General features: G+C 32.2%; 1 protein-coding gene across 2 annotated transcripts in view; it reads right to left on the reverse strand.

The window, feature by feature from the left end:
* Nbea (neurobeachin) overlaps positions 1–17,687 on the reverse strand; it is a 536,577-nt gene that overhangs the window by 461,593 nt on the left and 57,297 nt on the right. For both annotated transcript variants that reach the window (XM_070002976.1, XM_070002975.1), the window contains exons 6-9: positions 16,783–16,909; positions 11,786–11,905; positions 10,199–10,345; positions 329–526 (exon numbers count right to left, since the gene is read on the reverse strand). In XM_070002976.1, coding sequence (XP_069859077.1) covers positions 329–526; positions 10,199–10,345; positions 11,786–11,905; positions 16,783–16,909 — 592 coding nt within the window. The remainder of the gene's footprint in view (positions 1–328; positions 527–10,198; positions 10,346–11,785; positions 11,906–16,782; positions 16,910–17,687) is intronic.

Below are 17,687 nucleotides of genomic sequence, written 5' to 3' on the forward strand. Positions count from 1 at the left end.
TGGTGCAACTTGGGGTAATCTGAGCTATGTGGGATACATAGATAGGATAGTATTCCAAAGCAAGTTATGAGCAGAAAATGCAAAGACCTGACCCCAAAAATGTCACTAACAAAAAAGAGCTGAGTGCATGGCTCAAGAGGTAGTAGCACACATGTCCAGCAAGCACAAGGCTCTTAATTCAAACCCCACTAATGCCAAAAAGATAACAAAAAAGAATTCATTTCATAAAGAGTGATGATATTTCTATAGATGAGCAATATTCAATGTATCAAATAAAAATACTATCAATGCGGATTACAAACATGGAAAATAAGCTACAATTTCTCACCTGGAGCATTAGAGCATGTGGGGAATGCACAAAAATTGATGCATTTTCCTTCGGTGATGATTCCAGGCATAGCTGAGCATCAGTGGCCTTAGCATTATATGTAAAGGCAATACTACTTGCAAGTTTCCCATCATAAAGAACTTGTTTATGGTGTTCTGCCAAATGAATATCACTCTCAGACTTAAACTTGAAGGTACTCTGAAAAAAATAAAACTAAATACTTTAAAAAGAAAGCTTAACATGGCAAAATGTGCATTTTTAAGACAGAAAGATTATTTTAAAATCAACAATTTGTTATGCACCTAACTTGTGTCTGGCACAGGGCCAGATTCATTACTATTTCATTATTTTCACTTAAGTTCTCAAAGAGTTAGATTTAATTATACAAACAAGAACATTCAGATCTTCATATTCTTATTCTGTAATTTTTGATTATGTGAAAAATAACTGTATTAGAAAAATGCAGACACTAGTTGGAAATAATTTATTTAAGCTTCACAAATTTTTCTTCTTAGCAGTTTTAAAGATATTCACAAAGGTGAACAGAACCTGACAAATGACTTTCTTAACACAGAAAACAACTAGCAGTTTATACTAAAAAAGGTTGATATGGGCTGGGAAGGTGGCTCAGTGGTAGAGCGCTTGCCTTGCATGCATGAGGCCCTGGGTTCGATTCCTCAGCACCACATAAGCAAAAAGAAAAAAGCTGGAAGTAGTACAATGGCTCAAGTGGTAGAGCGCTAGCCTTGAGCTGAAGAGCTGAGGGACAGCGTCCAGGCCCAGAGTTCAGGCCCCACGACCGGACCCCCGCCCCCCCGCAAAAAAAGGTTGATATGTAAAAATATTTTGTTTCTTAACTTAAAAAAAAACATATTGAATACCAGTGCTATTTAACAGTATCACAATAGCCATGTTAAAATCACAAGAGTTCAACAAAACAAGTTAGTATTTTATTTTTTACATGGTACTATTTTATATAATGACAAAAACAAAAGATATTTGAACTGTATTAAAGGAAAGCATTGTTGGCAGTAGTTTAATTTGCTCACAGCTATGAATCTGACAATGAAAAATCATATCCAATCTTTGTAATATCCCATGAAGTTAGTTTCACAACTGTGAAAATTGGTGTTATAGAAATGAAGATATAGGAAGAAGCAAACTAGGGCACAATTTCCAATCTTTTGTCACAGAGTCAGTGTTCAATGAGTTGATAAAAGAAGTCATGAGTTATAATCCTGCCTCTGCCACTAATTGTCTTCTAAGTCATTTAAGTAATATGGCTCCCATTTCCTCATTCTAATGTTATAATAATGATAATTCAAATGTTTCCAACTCACTATCTTATAGAAAGCAAATTGATAAGCGTGTAAGTGAAGTAGGTCAGGTTGGAGATCTCCTTCACTAGACAGCATAGTTTACCTGAAAGAAATCCCTACTACCCTGCTCAATTCAATTATTATGCCATACTGACAGTTCTTCCAAAACTTTAAAGAGAAAATAGAAAGTCAGCTCTTACAAAATAAAATCATTAAGGTTTTATATTCAATTCAAATACCTGAAAATACTGTGGATCACATATGTCAGGCCAGGTTCAGGCAGTTTCCTACTTGACTGGATTCTAGAATGTATTGTTAACATAAATCTAGATGCAAACCATTAATTATTAGGAATTGCACCAGGACAAAAGCATAATTAAAAATTCATAAAAATAGTATTTATATTAAAAATTAAAAACTGGCCTATTTGGAAAAGATCTTTTATTCTCTACTCAGTTAAGTAGAATATAGAACATGGCCTCTCAACTCAAAACTTCTCATTTAAATTGATATTCTTAACTCATTGATTAAAACTTTCCAAGCTAGAGTTAACAGTTGAGTTTAAAAAATGCCATGGTTTAAAATAAAGGCTCTATGAGTCTTTTAAATATTTCTTTCTTTTTTTGTTTTTTCCTACTTTAGTCCATTATACTAAAATAAATCCTTGCTAAAACTTTCACCTTGTGAGACATTCCAATTTTGTGAGATACTAAAATATTTTTAAAAGCTGATCTTAAGGATCTGTGATATCTTTTGCCTGGAAAAGTGAAAGCTGACAGAAGGCATCATCCAACCTCCAGTGACAGAAAATAGCAATCCTGAGCCAGGAGGGTTCTGTTCTTTTGTTAGCTTGTTTTGTTGGTCCCGAGCCTTAACTCTGGTCCAGCTGCTGTCTCTGAGCACATTTGTGCTCAAGGATAGCACTCTACTACATGACCCACAGCTCCACTTCTGGCTCTTTGGTAGTTCATTAGAAATAAGAATCTCATGGACTTTTCTGTCCATGCTGACTTCAAACCATGATCCTCAGATCTCAGTTCCTGAGCAGTTAGGATTACAGGCATGAGCCACTGACACCAGGCCACTGAGCTAAGAGTGGAAGCTCACATGGTATGGAAAGTGTTTAGCTTTGGAACATTTATTTCCACTTCGTTGTTATCTGTGGAAACTCTAGGGCTCTGTGGGAACTATGACAGTGCAGGAAGTATGAATGGACAGTGGACATTGAGGATGCCTGATGCCATCATAAAACTACTGATTGTGTAATTGCTTAACTTGTATCTGAGTAAAGACATGGGATTCTGAATGTTTTACATTTCAGTGATCATGTCAAAGACAGGAGGACTGCCAGTATGTACTTATTAATGCTTCCTCACACCCTGTTACCTGCCAGATGAAATGTGTTTGCTGATCTGTTCCAAGCAAACCTATATCTTCTGATCCCTTAAAAGAGGAGAATGGAATAGATTCTGTGTGTGTGTGTGTGTGTGTGTGTGTGTGTGTGTGTGTGAGAGAGAGAGAGAGAGAGAGAGAGAGAGAGAGAGAGAGAGAGTGCATGTGCACATGTGTGTGTTTGTGTACATATGCGTGCACATGTAACAATCTTGGGTCTTAGACTCAGGGTCTTTCAGACTTAGGACTCTTCTGTCCATGAACACTTTTGCTCAAGGCTAATGATTCTACCACTTGACCCACGGCTCCACTTCCAGCTTTTTGCTGGTTAATTGGAGATAAGAGTCTCATAGGCCTTCTTGCCTAGGTTGGCTTCAAACTACCTCAGGTCTCAGCCTCCTGAGTGACTAGGTTTACAAGAATGAGCCAAATGGTGCCCATTCCTTCAATTTTAATTATTTCTATCAATTAAACTCAATAATGCTCATTATCACAGAAATAGTGTATTTTATCCTATGTAATTACATATAATATAATATGTAATTCTTCATCTATCCTCACAGTATCTACTGCATGGAACCAGCAAGCTATGCCTTGTTTGAGGAAATTGGGAATCTGCAGTGGCAGATGATTCATTAAACTGTAAATTTGCTGAAGTCCAGGCAAAAATTATTCATTTCCAGGTGAGGAACAGCAGCAGCACCTGAGGGACAGCTCCCTAGCTTCGTGAGAAATCTTTCTTTCTTTCATTCTTCCTTCCTTCTTTACTTCGTTTGTTCTTTCTTTATCTTTCTTCAGTTCTTTCTTTCTTTCGCCTTCCTTTCTTCTTTCCTCAGGCATTTATCCAAAATATTATTAATAAAAAATAAAGATATAGTAAAACCAGTTGCACAACCATGTGTACTGCAGCACTATTCTCCCTACCCAAGATATGTTCTAGATCCTCCTCAATGGGTGAATGGATGAATGGTTCATATACACAATGGAATTTTACTCATCCCATTAGAAATAATATTACAGCATTTGCAAAGAAATGGTTCTGGAAAAATTACATTAAGTGGAGTAAGTCAGGCTCAAAAATACAAAGGGCACAATTGTCTCTCATATATGAAAGCAGAACATTTAAATTTATATAAATGCTTATATTTACATTGATAAATATGCCAAGTTGTATGCAAGTGCACACAAATGTAATAAAGTATTTGTATGGGGAGAATTTAAACACTATAATTCCTTAGAAAAGAGAACTCAGATTCCAAAAAATGAATACCAGAATACCAGAAAACTGGCACCGGAAAGGTAGCAAGTAGGTACAAGGGAAAGGGTTAGAGGACTGAAAAGGGGACTAGAGAAAATGTGTGCATAATATGCAATGCATATCCTATCAAACTGGGAAAAATGAGGGGCTGGGAAGGGTCCAGTGGGATGGGAAAGAATGATAAAGGAATAAAAACAATTAAGATATACTGTACTTATAAAGTGATTTGTTGAATAGTTATTCCTTTGTACAACTACTAAAATTCAATAAAAATATAAAAATTAAGTAAAATACTAAGCAATTTTGAAAGACTAGAACATTGAAGCAGCTTTTAAAGTCTGCAGAATGTAAGCCATGCCTACATATTAGTAAATACATAATCTGTATTCCCTTGTTCCTATCCTTTTAATTATGTTCTCTCTCAAACACTATCATTACCTCCGGTCTACCTTCTGAAATCCATTTATCTTCTAAGAACACTAAAAAAAAAAAACAAAAAAACCTTCTCTATAGATTTCCTAAATCCTCTGTGGCTGGAATTAACCAGCCTTGCTTAAAACTATAAGAGTATTTGCATTATATTTCCTTGCTGGTATGCATATCAACTTCTAATTATAAATATTTAGATATGTAATTACATTCACATAAAAAGAGTATGAGCTTAATCATTATTAATCCCTAAAGCTTAGAACACTTTCTTCAATACAATAAATATTCAATATATTGCTAAATTTTATTCAACTGCATGCCCTATAATCATTATTATCAGTGCTTTACAAGCAAGAATATAGAGAAGAATAAAGATTACAGTCATAACCTTAACAGTAATGACACAGATTACCAAAGAAAATCTCTCTAAATGAAATGGAATCAGTACTTCAACATAATAGAAAATTATTAAAACATTAAAATCTACAGCATACCAAGTACAAGTGCTAGTCCTATAATCACTGAAATACTTCAAATATTAAACAACAAAAACTCACTAGTGACATAAGCCAGTATCCAAGAGATATTCAACATAATGACACTAAGCAAATACTTATTAAAGTCTCATTTGCTAATATCAAGTGACTCTAAGAAACTTAACCTATGAATACAAAGATTCCTAGGGAGTATCATAGAAGAATGCCCAAAGAGTAGTTTGTAACATATGAGAATTAAACTACAAGCTCGACCAATATATGCAAAGATAAGATACATAATTTATAGAAATAACTTGATTAGAAAAGTAATTATATATTGTTATAAAGGAAAATCCTCAAATTTCTGTCCCACTACTGCCATTCAATTTTATAATAATTACAGAGCACTTGTAAATTACAGAAAGCTACACTCACTGAGCAAAAGCTCTAAAATCTCCAATAATTATGAAATTTCTAGCGTATCTTCTACCAATTATAACAGCTTCTTTCTCCTCGGACTTACGGAGCTTCATCTTGCACATCAACTTGTCCATGCCCAAGGACCTGTAAGGAATTCTCACAAAGATCTCATACTACAACAGTTCATGCTTTACAAGTTCTCACTCTTTTATCAAATAATTAGTTGATTAATTCTGACCCAAAGCTCATGCGCTCAGCATGAGCACCTACATGACCAACACCTTTCTACTCAAATTTTATTGGCTACAGCCAGAGAATCAAAATAAATATGGGGTATATCTTAAGTGCTTTCTTGCTCTATGTATTTTGACAAATATCTAAAATAAATCTTATGCATTTTGTCCAGTTTTACACATAGCTTTGACTGTAAAACAAAGCTATTATCAGCTACTACATCAGAGCCAAAACCAGAAGCCAAGTTAAGTGTTTCTAAAATGAACCCAACAAGAAAGTTTGTAACAGGATGGTAGGTATTTAAAATACTTTCTCTTAATTTATTTTTTACTTTCACTACTTTTTAAATATAAATTCCATTATTGTAGGGAAAAGAAACCAAGTAGAGAGCAATAAAAAATTAAAAATTTAAAAGCACAGTAGGATTTGTCATATGTAATTGAAAAAATTAAAAATTTAAAAGCACAGTAGGATTTGTCATATGTAATTGAGGGAAGCAGAGTTGTTAGTCACTGGACACAAAAAAAATCACATAAAGGCTACACAAACAATCTTAAAACTTATGTCTTGTTTTAAAGTTACCTTCTCTAAGAAGCATTTCCTAGTGCCTAAAATGACAACTCTTTGTAATAACATCAGACTTAGAATTCATAGGTTGTATCATTATTAGAAGCTTAGTCAAGTTTACTTTTTTTATGTTTTTCACTAAAAATTTCTCCTTTTCAAGGTAAGCTCCTTACAGTATTGCATCTTTCCTGATAGCTATGTTAGTCTTCTATGAATAAGAATGATCTAATAAATATTCTCAGAATAATAGAGTTGTGTAAAAAAATCCTAAGAAAATAATGATGATTTTGCTTCTAGGCATTTTGAACTACTAAGGAAAAAGCCAGAGTTCACAATGAAATTATCTAATCCTAACTCTCCAGGGGGAGGGGGCTGAGGAGGGGAGAGGAGTTGGGAAGATGGGGAGGGAAGGGATGGTATGGGAAAAACAAAGGAAGAGGTAACAGTGCTCCATAGGAAATGTACTTATCTTATATAACTACAACCCCTCTGTACAGTATCTTTACAATAAAAATATATTAAAAAAGAATAAACCTCTATGGCTTCCATGTTTTATAATGAGAAGTGTAAGTTACTCAAATTTGTTTCTTCTATCAATTACCTGCTTGCTTTCAAGCTCTTTTAATCTGGTTTTCTGCAGTTGTATTTTGGCTCTTCACAGTGTGCTTAAATAAGCTCTCTTTGATTTAATTTTGCTTAGAGTCATAGTTCTTTGAATTTATCAATCAAATATCATTACTTCTTCAAAACTTTTTCGTGACCCTTCACTTTATGTTTAGTATAGAGACCTTTCAAAGTTGCCCCAAACATTTCTATGGCCTGTTCCTTTTTCTTTTTTTGTATCTCTTTTCTAACACATCTACCAAGCTATATTCAAGTTTTTTCACTACTCAGAGTCTTTTATAATCATGACATACTTTCAAATCTAAAATTTCTATTTGATTTTTATTACATAGTTCATAACTCTATGTTCCAATTAAATTTTAAGAAATAATTTACCTTTAAGTAAATTTTCCTTTACATATCTTTAAAGAGCTCTGACAGAATAGTAGGTTACCTTAAAACTGTAATGTGAAGATTCTCTCATGATTCAAATTAGAAGTCAACTAATTTACATTCTTCATACTTTTACATTCCAACTACACAGATTTCTACTTTTTCACTCACAGTGAATGATTATGTCCCATACTTTATCAAGAAAATTGAGACTAAAATATGTGAAATATTTGGCTTTGTTCCATGAGTCAGGCTCATGCTTGAAATCCTAGCTATTCAGGAAGCGAGATCTGAGGATCATGATTCAAAGCATCCACAGTAGGAAATGTCCTGAGACTCTTCTTCTCTCCAATTAACTACTGAAGATATGGCTCAAGTGGTACAGCATTAGCTTTGGGCACAAAGCTCAGGAACAGTGCCCAAAGCTCCAGAAAATAAAAATCAAACAAACAAAAAAAACCCCACAACTGATCAAGATGTACAGAACTCATAATGTGACCTGTAGAATTGAAACACTTGTGCACCAGTATTTGTAAACAAATACACCATGTAGCTAGAAGGCTAGCTACATGGAGGCTGAGATCTGAGGATCACCATTAAAAGCCATCTCAGGCAGTAAAGTCTGTGAGGTTTTTTTTTTAATCTCAATTAACTACTATAAGCTAGAAATGGAGTTGTTTTTCAAAGTAGTAAAACACTAGCCTTGAGCACAAAAGCTCAGGGACAGTGCCAAGGCCCTGAGTTCAAGCCCTAGGACAAACACAAAAATAAATAACATAACATAGCATAATACAAATAAACAAAAATGATATTTTAAAACCACCCAACTGAATCTTCATTTATATCATTTCCTCCTTTGTTTCAATTCTCTAAATTTCTAGAGAAAACTTCTTAATATCAGCATTTTTTTCTGATACAATCCTTAAGGTGCTAATTGTACTTTTGGTATTTTAAGTTGGAAAATGCTAATGGATTTACCAACAGCCCCTACTATCAAGAAGCTCAGAGATTTTTTGCTATTTAATAAAATATTATTTTATGTAAAGTTCGTAATTAGAAGTATTTTTTAAATATCTAACTTTGATATAGGTATTCAAAATATTAGAGACAGACTATTATCACATGAATACTTGTGAACAGAACAAGGTGACATGACACTATGGCATGTTTTCACAAAAAGTACAGCTAAATAACAAATTATAAACTCTGTAAAGCTGTTTGTACAATGTTTGTTCCTTTCTGAACAAAAACATTATGATACTACTTACATGTCACCCTACTCCTCTTTTTGCTGCCAAGAAGGTCCTGTCAATTTTGAACTATAATCACAATATTAGGTTTATAGTTTATATCTGTATTCCTTGATTTTTTATTTTTATTTTGTCATACTATTTAGTATTATTCTAATAATGTTTGAACAACATTAAATATTTTTATGGATAAACTGATGAAAAAGTAAGGAAGGCTGGCTCTACATTAATCTAAAACTATGAAGTTCAGGTAAGTTTCCATGCATTGTCAACACATGGAAGAACCAGGATTCAAAACAAACAAAAGAACCCATGTAGGAGAGAAATGGCTTTACTAACACTAATTCACTTCTGTGGCTAATGAAGCGAAAAAGACTAAATGGATACAAAAAGACAGCAAGTAAGTTCACTTTGACACAAAAATAGTAACAAGACTAGTAATACTATTTTTGATTATTAAAATCAGTGACTAGATCTTTTAGTAAATGTAATTTCAAGTTTCCATGTAAATGTAACATAAAACATTATAATAAGAATGATTGTGATAATACAAAGGAAAAAATAGTATTTTCATGGTTAGTTTTCTTTTTTATAGCACAGAACTTCCAATTAATTATTAAGCACCAAGTTATAAAATGTAACAGCACTTCAAGACGTTCATTCCCTAAAATTTACGAGTACTTAGATTAAAATGTATAATTCTCAGGCCTCAAAATTGTTTATAATTCACACTTATCAAAGTACTTTTAATAAAAATCCATACGTACTACCACAGCTGAGTGCACTACACATTACAAAATTTAATTCACAAATGTGAATGCCTTTTCCTGCCTAAAGACTTAAGAGATTTAAAAAAAAAAACAGGAAAAATATAAATCATCCTGAGTAAAATGAGTTTTATAAAATGAAGATACTTAATAGTCTACTCAGTTCTTTATTACTGCAAAAGAAAGGCAACAGTAATTGCTAAAATTGAGTATTTCATCACACATAACATTATACTATTTTTCTTTCTAAATCTTTAACTATTTTTGGCAAGTTATCTCTTATTTGACAGGTCATTTCATAATTTCAGGATATAGTTCATATATTCCATGATTTGAGATTTTAAATAGCATATTAAGTAATAAAGGTCTAGGGATATGTTTGTTTGTTCTAAAATAAGGTCTCTTGATGGACCCCAGTCTGGGTTCAACTAATAGCACTAGCTAACTATGAGCTCAACCTTCCCGCCTCACCTTGCTTCAGTGCTGGACTTAGAAGCTTTGTACAAATACACCAGAAACAATACAGTTTTAACAAAAATTTATTTTTCAGAATTGATAGCAAAAGTCAATTATGTTAGAAAACATTCTGAAGAATTAAATAGGTCATAAAAATAGTTTAAAAATACACTTTTAGAATGAGTTTCAAGAATAGAGAAGAGTTTTAAACCACAATAAAGATTTTTCACTAAATATTATAATATGCTAAACCACACTGACAAATAAAAATTTACACAGAATCTATAATAAGATAGTTATTCTTACCTTATAACCAGGTCCTAACTGATGAATTGCAAATATCTGTGCAGGGTTGAGTGCTTCACTGAATACATACACGGCACCCAGTTGCCCACAGAAAACCCTATTTGCATCAGCAGTTTCTGAAGATCCAAGAAAGCACTTGTCATAGCTCTATTTAAAAAAAAAAGTCACACAAAAATAAATTATTATTTTGTAGTGACAGAATACTTAAGGATACCTGTTCTCATCATTATAAGAAAACATAGAAATAAACATAGAAATAACAGAAGAAAACATCAATTAAGACATGGAATATGTAAATAATAAAAGTCAATAAAATATAAAATATTTGTAGAGAAAATAAAATCAGTTAAATGATTTACATTTAAAGTTGGGCAAACAAATAACCATCTATTTTTAGACATAACTACTTTCTAAACTTTCTAATTAAAGGCAATGGGCCTATAATTATTCTATGAAATCAAAACTTATTTTATGAAAGCATAACTAATGATTCATAATTGTTCACATTTAATACTTATTTAAATTAAAGAAATTCCATTCAACTATTAGCTATAAATAAAGAGCAAAATTTTTAAATTCTATGTCACTTTTCCATCATGGATACATTATACATGCTGTACGAAGGCATTATACAGCATTAAATAAACAAAGATCACTTAATCTGCTGCCTTACATAGACATTACAATTGTTTCCATCATGAGGATCAAACATCTAGGAAGCCACGCTTAGGAAAACTCTGTCTAAACCTTAAAACCCTACCCATCTTCAAAACAAAATCAGTCACTTCCTAGTTCTCTCCATAATCACAGGATATTGCACCTAAATTGTGATAAACACATATATCAAGCGACAGAAAGATATATATATATATATATATATGTGTGTGTGTATAAATATACACACACACACACATATATACATACATTCAGACAGACAGATACGAAATTTTAAAAAATAACAAAAACAGGGAGGCATGGAGTACAAAATAAGAATTCCTTATTAAATAATTATAATTTAACCTATAATTTAAAGTATGGAACCTAAAGATATTATGACATAAATTATGTGTTTTTGCCTAGACTTCTCCACTTTTTGAAGAATTATCATAAATACTTCACAAATCTAAGGTTTTTTTTGGGGGGTGGGCAGTAGGGTGCTGGTTCTGGGGCTTGAACTAATGGGCTACTGCTCCTAAGCTTATTTGCTCAAGATTAGTGTTCAACCACTTAAGTCAGAGCTCCATTTCTGGCTTTTTGGTGGTAATTGGAGATAAAATGTTTTAAGGACTTTCCTACTGGACTGGTTTTGAACCAATGATACACTGATCTCAGCTTCCTGAGTAGCTAGGAGTGAGGTGTGAAGTACCAATGTACAGTTGGTTACAGGTGTGAGTATCAGTGCCCAGCTAGTCATGTAATTATAACAGTTTTACTACTCTAGATTTAAGACTTAAACGTTTCACTTGTTAAATAAACTTTGAAAATAAAATATACATTTCTATCAGATTATTCATTTAATGCATGTGATAGAAATAAACCATATACTTAAATTCACTAGAACATAGATCTTTAAATTAAGAAACTTACATCATTTGTGTTAACATGCCAAGCCATATCACCATAGGATACCAGCTGTCCATTAACATAACACCTAATTTCACTGTTCCTCCATCGATTGTAAATGTGGACAATGCTAATCATATACCACTGAAATAAAAATAATTAAAATATTAGTATATAATGTTGAGCTATTATTGCCTAAGATGCAACCATAAACTTTATAAAACCCTATAAAAGAATGCTTGAAAAACGATTACTAATCATTTATTAGCATTTTCTGATGTTCCTTCTTCCATTTCTTTTTTTTAAGATAAAAGTATGGTAAATAATGAATAAATCAGAGCTACACCCCTTCCTCCCAAAACTAATAATCCTTTTCTACTATACCATAATGTGGCACAAACAATTACATTTGTGTTCTTCATTTAGTAACAAAACTGATAATCCTTTTCTACCATGCCATAATGTGGCAAGAACAACTACATTTGTGTCCTTCATTTAGTAACATTTGTGTGCCGGGCACTTCAGATGCCCAAGGCTGACCAGAGAGACCACAGGCCCATTTTTCCTGAAATGTATGATCTAGCCAAATGGACATGCATAAGCCAAACAGATAAAAGAATAACAAATCAACAAGATTGTAATTAAGAATAAAAGAACAGAATAAGCTGGGAAAGAATAAACTAGGCTTCCACTTTAACATTTATAACAGGATTTGTGTGCTTTCATTTCTATAACTAAATTTATTAAAATCCACTAATTTAGATATTTTAAGTTAATAATGAATGAATATTCATTAACAACCACTGAGTTCACTTTAAGTTGACATGTTATATTTAATACTGTCAACAAAAGCAATTTAAGTATTAATGTTGATATAAAATGATGCAAATTTTGTAATAATCTGCATATCCTTAAGTTTTCCACTATAAGAATCTAATAACATGGAAGTATGCTTTCTAAAGTACAAAACAATAAGGATAACTTACAATACTTGACTAAGCATGCCATTGGAAGTTAAATTAGACTAGCTCTACCCCACATACAATTAAAAGAAATACAAATATTATTCCACAGATTACACATGACACTTTTCTATATTTATTTGACTAATTAAAGCTATAATAGTAATTAAGGATTTCGAAAATATTGCTTATTTCATTAATTCCTATTTAGAAAATAGTTCACTGACACTCAACAAAAACATCTGTGTACTTAAAAGATCAGTTTAGCTATTTAGATACCAAAAACATGTATCCTCTTAAGTAATCTTTAAGTTATTGCAAACTGTGTCTTTCACTTGATCAGAAAATCACAGGTAAGTTGGCTGTAATTGAAATCTAAAGAGGAAACATGTAAAGGGGTCACTTAACAATTATGTTTCTAAATATTACCAAGTTGTCAAGAAGAAGCCATGAACACTGCACTTCAAATAAATTAAGAATATTTTTAGGTTAGCCCAGTGGTTCTGCCTGTGATTCTAAACTACTTGAAAAGCTGAGTTTTGGAGAACTGAAGTTTAATGCCAGGCTCAAACAAAAAGTATTCAAGACCCTATCTTAACCAATAAAAATCTAGGTGTAGTGGTGCACACTTGTCTTCCTAGCTGCATGGGAAGTAGAAATAGGGAGATTGTGGTCCAGGTCAGTCTGATCAAATATCAAGGTAGTATTGAAAAATTAAGAAAAAGTCACAATGCTTGATAGGAAATGGACTCATTACCTTGCTCATGTAACTTTAACTCCTCTGTACAATAAAAAACATATACTTAAAATTAAAAAAAAGAGAAAGTCAAAAAGACCAACTCACGTGATCAAGTACCTGACTGTCAAGTACAACTTCAAACCCGATTATCACAAAACAAGTGTTTATGCATTTAACAGAATCAAAATTGCATATATAATTTATGCTGCCTAGGTAACAAAGAACACACAATATTTAATATTTTCAAGAAATCTTTTAATTTCTAAATAGAATATATGAGTGCCCAGTTAAGCAAAAAATTTCTACATATACACAGATTTATGATAAATAGTAGATGTCTTGTATTTATTGATGTATTTATATAGAAAAGTACTTGCACATTATTCCTGTTGCTAAAAGGTAATCTCTTCTGAGAAAGACTGACAATTTCACTACCATATGCCCCAAAGTTAAACTTGAACCTGGATAGTGAGCTAGTCTTTAGACATATAGAAATGGGAACGCCTATATTCTTATCTCTGCTGAAAACCCCAGCTGATGAAAGTATTTTACATTATAAATCTAAACAATACAGTTGCATGTGTCTCTAATTTTTTTCATCTTTTAGCTTTATAATAGTTTTCAAAACATGCTTCAACCTGAACTCCATTAAGAGATATATTGAGTAATATTAAATGAAAATGATATTAAATGTCTTTAATTATTAAGCAAAGACATTATTTCTTGAGTCATATCAGTTACAGTGAATAACACTGAAGCTATGTTTATTTGAGTAAGTAAAAATTATCAAATCAAGGCAGGTGGTGGTGGCTCACACCTGTATTCTCAGGAAACTGAGATCTGAGGATCACAGTTCAAAATCAGCCCAGGCAGGAAAATCAAAAGTGGCACCTTGACTCAAAGTGTCAGAATGCTAGCCTTGAGCAAAAAGAGCTCAAGGACAGTGCTCAGGCCCTGAATTCAAGCCCTATGACCCACAAAAAATAATGTCAAAGCCTTCAATCTCAGGAAACAAAATTCAGAATTACTAGATTACAGGTTACAGGAATCTCTCCTAAGAAGTCTTTCTGCACTATTAAATCAGGGAGTTAAAAGGTTGCCATTTATTAAAGAGTTATTTATCTATATCATATACACTACACACTCATACAAGAATTCTACAACTCAAATCTAAAACTGGGTCTGATTAAACAAAAAAATGCTCAAGTTTAGAGGAAGAAAAAGAAAAGGGAAAAGAAAGGGAGGATTAGAAGAAAGATAATTAGGAAGAACAAAAAAGAGAAGGAAGAGGTAAATAAAGTAGTACAAAAATGGAAGAGGCAAAGAAATAAGGAAAGGAGAACATGAACAAATTATTATTACCATTTCTTCAAATGTCTATCTTATTATTCTTAAAATACAAGCAAAGAAAATTAGGCTTATATATGAACATATATCTTTGCAATATCTTCTTCTATAATGATTAAAATAGTTTATTACTTTAATAAATTAAAACATCGTGATTGTTATATATTCTATATATAATATATATCAAACTTACATATTACACATATGAAATATAACTACATTCAGAATAAATTATACTATGTATTAAAATGGATGATCCAAATGAAGATTTAAGAGATTCTATCAGCACTGGACATTCTAAGTAACTGAATTTCCCACAAAATTTGCAAAAAACACTTTTTCAAAAAAGCACAAAATCTTTTTCAATGTTCATGAATAATTCTCCAATTCTCTACTAAAACACCAAAAACTGGCTCACTTTTGAAAAATGTCTTATTGTGTCCAGAAAAAAATGGCTGGTAAACTTTAGTAACAACTCAAACCATTTGTACTTTATATATAGTCATGACTCCTTTTCAGCCTGTTCTCAAAGTTCTTGGCATACCTTGCCTATCAAAAAAGCACTTAAGCATACTAAGACCCATGCCTTTTTCTATCAATTAATTAACTAACACCTCACTTTTACTGGGAAATAACTCACTTTTACTCTCATTTTACTGGGAAATAACTGCTTCATATAAGTTATTTACAAAACATACCTTAGTCCTTCAGAAACAAAAGGAATTTTTGTTCCAAGATTCATATTTTATACCTTTGTATGTAAAATGTTTGAAATAAGAGACAAATCATCAAGATGAAAAAACAACAATGTGAAGAGTCAAGGCAGCAAAGATATTCTTAAAAAAGAGATATACTTCCTATGTGCAACTAAAAAATTGATCTAATATATTAATCAAACAAAGGTTAAGAGCAAAGCTGACCAAGTCTCAATTGTTACAAGATGGTAGAACTCTGAATCAGTGGATTTCAGAACACAAGTAGATATGAGACTATAGACAGTAAATTCAGTGTTACATAATCTGAAGTACACAGGCCAGAAAGACATCTTGATGGCAGCTACTCAAAAAAAAAGTAGAGCTCTGAAAATAAAAATATGATTAGAATACCATGAGATTAGATATAACTCCTGAGTAAGATATAAAGTAAGGATTTTTCTATTTGACTCAATCAATAAATATTCAATAAGCACTTACTGAAAAATGTCACAGAACAGGTCATAGTGAGAAAGAATTAAGAGTATGAGAGAGACAATACAGAGATCAAAACACAAATCTTACAGAAGACAAATCTTTCAGAAGATGAAAGAAATAGAAAAAAAAGTAAAGGCAGATAAGAGAACAAAAAAAGCATTAAAAGTCATAGAAAAAAGTGAGAGCTATTGTGATCCTCTTCTAGGACTATCCTAGACATATACTAATTATTACAAATGAGGGAAACAATGGAATCTATGCTACATATGACCATGTAAGATGATGCTAAGCAAAATGAACTCCAAGAGACGGAAACAAGAGGTTTTTCTTTGTTGTTATTGTGATTTCTTTGTTCTTTCATTTTTTTTCCTATGGTTTATCCGCTGTTGTTACTGTACTTGATTTTGGTTCTCTGGGTATTGTATGTACATTTAGCTGAATTAGGGATGGGGAGAGGAACAACAAAATGGTGAGACAAAGGACAAAGGGTGAACCAATGCAACAGCAATACTCACAAGAAAATATGTTGGAAATGAACTGTACAGCTTGGTAGAGGGTTTGGAGGAGAGGGAAACTGGGAAAATAGTGAGGGAAGGGGTAACAAGTTTGACAAGAAATGTACTCACTACCTTACGTATGTAACTGTAACCCCTCTGTACATCACTTTGACAATAAAACTAAATTAAAAAAAAAGAAAAGAAAGAGAATAAGACAGAAGCCATAATAAGACAAAGAAAATGGTGACTTCTATAATTCTTAACAGAAGTAATTCTCTCAACATACCTTTCGTGGCTGAAAATCATATTTCACACAGTGCTGAAAACCTTTTCCTTTGGACTTCAGTGAGGTGACTATTAAGCAGTTGCCAACAAAATGAGCAGAATAGCCAACACCTTTGCTGGTTCGAAAACTGTAATGAATACGAGAATAACACAACAATCTTTTATAAAAAGAAAACACTTACTACCAATTAAATAATATTTTATTCAAAAAGAAAACTAATTCTATGGAGTATACAACTTAATTTTCTATAGATTAATTTAAATACCTTAATTCTCTATAGACTAGTTTATGAAACTGAAAGGTAAGGAATTTAAATGAGTAAATAGAACACAGAAGTTTTTAATATTTTACATTAAATATCAGGAATATATGAAAATTAATGATCAATAAAAATCTATCAAGTAAACATACCCTGGGGACCATCTTTTTTTTAAGCAAGTTTTTTATTGTGAAAATACTTTACAGAGGAGTTACAGTTACATGAGCAAGGTAATGAGTACATTTCTTATCAAGCATTGTTTACCTCCTCCTTTGTTTTTTAATTAGTAAGTGCAAAAGTTACTTACATATAGTTAATATTTTCAATAACTACTTGATCTCTCATCCTGCTTGACCTTTTACAAATTTAAAAAGTTAGGGCATGTAGCGAATCAACTAAAAGAAAAACTAAACTAAAAAGCTAAAGCCTTTAATTTAGTTAAAAGAATGTATTTTAATCATAAATTTTAAATGACTATTAAATATCTCACTTAAGCCAGGCAACAGTAGCTCAAGTCTGTAATCCTAGATACTCAGGAGGCTGAGATCTGAGGATCATGGTTCAAAGCCAGCCCAGGCAAGAAAGTCAGTGAAACTCTTATCTCCAATAAAACACTAGAAAACCGGAAGTGGTGCTGTGGTCAAGC

Source organism: Dipodomys merriami, unplaced genomic scaffold, assembly GCF_024711535.1.
Source record: "Dipodomys merriami isolate MVZ:Mamm:240054 unplaced genomic scaffold, mDipMer1.0.p SCAF_6, whole genome shotgun sequence".
NCBI classification, from domain to species: domain Eukaryota; kingdom Metazoa; phylum Chordata; class Mammalia; order Rodentia; family Heteromyidae; genus Dipodomys; species Dipodomys merriami.